Source organism: Gaeumannomyces tritici (genome assembly GCF_000145635.1).
Source record: "Gaeumannomyces tritici R3-111a-1 unplaced genomic scaffold supercont2.105, whole genome shotgun sequence".
In the NCBI taxonomy this organism is placed as follows: domain Eukaryota; kingdom Fungi; phylum Ascomycota; class Sordariomycetes; order Magnaporthales; family Magnaporthaceae; genus Gaeumannomyces; species Gaeumannomyces tritici.
In genome coordinates this window covers 1-1656 of record NW_008804649.1, presented here as the reverse complement: position 1 = coordinate 1656, position 1656 = coordinate 1, and the positions used below count along the sequence as shown (strand labels likewise).

At 38.9% G+C, this 1656-nt stretch overlaps 1 protein-coding gene across 1 annotated transcript; it reads right to left on the bottom strand.

Moving 5' to 3' along the window:
- Positions 1 to 742: 742 nt before the first annotated feature.
- GGTG_14018 (hypothetical protein) lies at positions 743 to 1048 on the bottom strand (the record flags this gene model as incomplete). The annotated part of the gene is made up of 1 exon (XM_009231944.1): positions 743 to 1048. A coding segment is annotated over one exon (306 nt), but the record flags the coding sequence as incomplete, so codon positions are not given.
- Between the last annotated feature and the right edge of the window lie 608 nt (positions 1049 to 1656).

The window sequence follows — 1656 nt, the reverse complement described above, 5'->3', positions numbered from 1 at the left end:
CTTTTCCCGATACGGTTTATCCCAAACCGCTTATGCCGCGCGTGCGACCCCGTAAATAACCGGTAGCTTACGGTATCCCGCCAGGCCGCCCCAATGCCCGGCAACGCTTGGGGAAACCGGTTATAAAGCTTTATAGCATTCGGAAAAATAGGTCCGTACCGGCATATAAAAGGCTTTTTTTTCCGCTCGAAGCTACGAGCCCTTTTTTTTCCTTTTTGTATATTTAATAACCATTTTAACAATTTCGACGATCGTAACCGTAAATAATTGGTATTTGGCCGTTCTTTTTAAACATTTAAATTTAACCGGTAATTGCAAATGTTATTTTTCGTACCCAATTACGTAAAAAAGGTAATATTCTTTCGGGTATCCGCTTCGGGTTTTTCGGTCCTAACCGGCCCGCTAACCTTTTTTGGCGACCCCTCGGTGTTTTCCCCAATTATCGTAATTTAATCGGATTTGGATTCGGTTTCGCCGAAACCTTTAATTTTTTAAATCCTTAACGATCGCTTTGCCGGTAACCTTTTGGTGGGCCCTTTAAATGTTGCGGGTTTATCGAGCCCTTTTGCGCTTGCAACCTTTTAAAATTTCCGCAAGCGTTTTGCCGGTAACCCCCCAGCGGGTTTTAACCATCGCAGCAAAAAAAACCTTCGCCGAAAAAAAGCGTAAAGCGCGCAACGAACGCCGCCGTAACGCTTTTAACTTTAATAAATTTGCCCCCGAAACGGATATTGCTTCCTTTTTATTTTACATAGGTATTCGTAACGCGCTCCCGTTGCAAAAAGTTATCGATTTCCAATAAAGCAATAATTAAGACCCTATTTATTTGCCCCTTTTTAAAAACAATTATACGGAGCGTACGGTATTTTATGGCCGTTGTTTTGGTTGTTAAGCATATTAAAATTATGCCGTTAACCCCCGTATACCGATATATTCCAATAATTGTACGGGGTTTTCCAAATATATTTATTGCAAAAACGTGGTTGGCAATAAAGCTTGCGTTAAATTTTCTAAATGGTTTTGGGAAATGGCCCAAAACCTTTATAAAATTTTAAATACCGTTTACAAGCGGTTGTTCGAAACGATACCGGAATTTTTCGAAAAGCTTATTAAAGCCCAATTTTGCGCCCGCAAAGCTATCCAAAAAGCTAAATCCTTTTATACCATATCGGCCGAACAATTTGCGCGTTACAAACGTTAAACCGTTATCCAAAAGCGCATCCAACGCAAAATTGCTAGCGTTACAATATTAAAGGCTACCCAAAATATTTTTTAACAATTTTACGCCATCGCCGTTTAAACGAAAAGGTAAGTTTAAATTTCGGCTGGCATCGGTAATTTTTTTAACAAAATAAAAACGTTTTTTAAACGTTTCGAAAAAGGTATAGTTGCTTTTTTTAATAACATTACCGTTAGCTTTGTTACAATTGCGGCGCATTTAAATATTTAAATTTATAACCGCACGGCTTTCCGTAAGGGTGCGGCGTTCGTATTAGCGCCGGGAAATGCCGCTTTCGGCGCTAACAATTTTAGCGGCAATAATTATAGCGCTAGCGAAAAGGACGTGGTTTTTAAAGGTTTTGGTTTTTTTGGATACGGCATTTAATCGATTTTTTTTACATATTTTCCTAATTAATTATTGGTATTCCCTTTTTA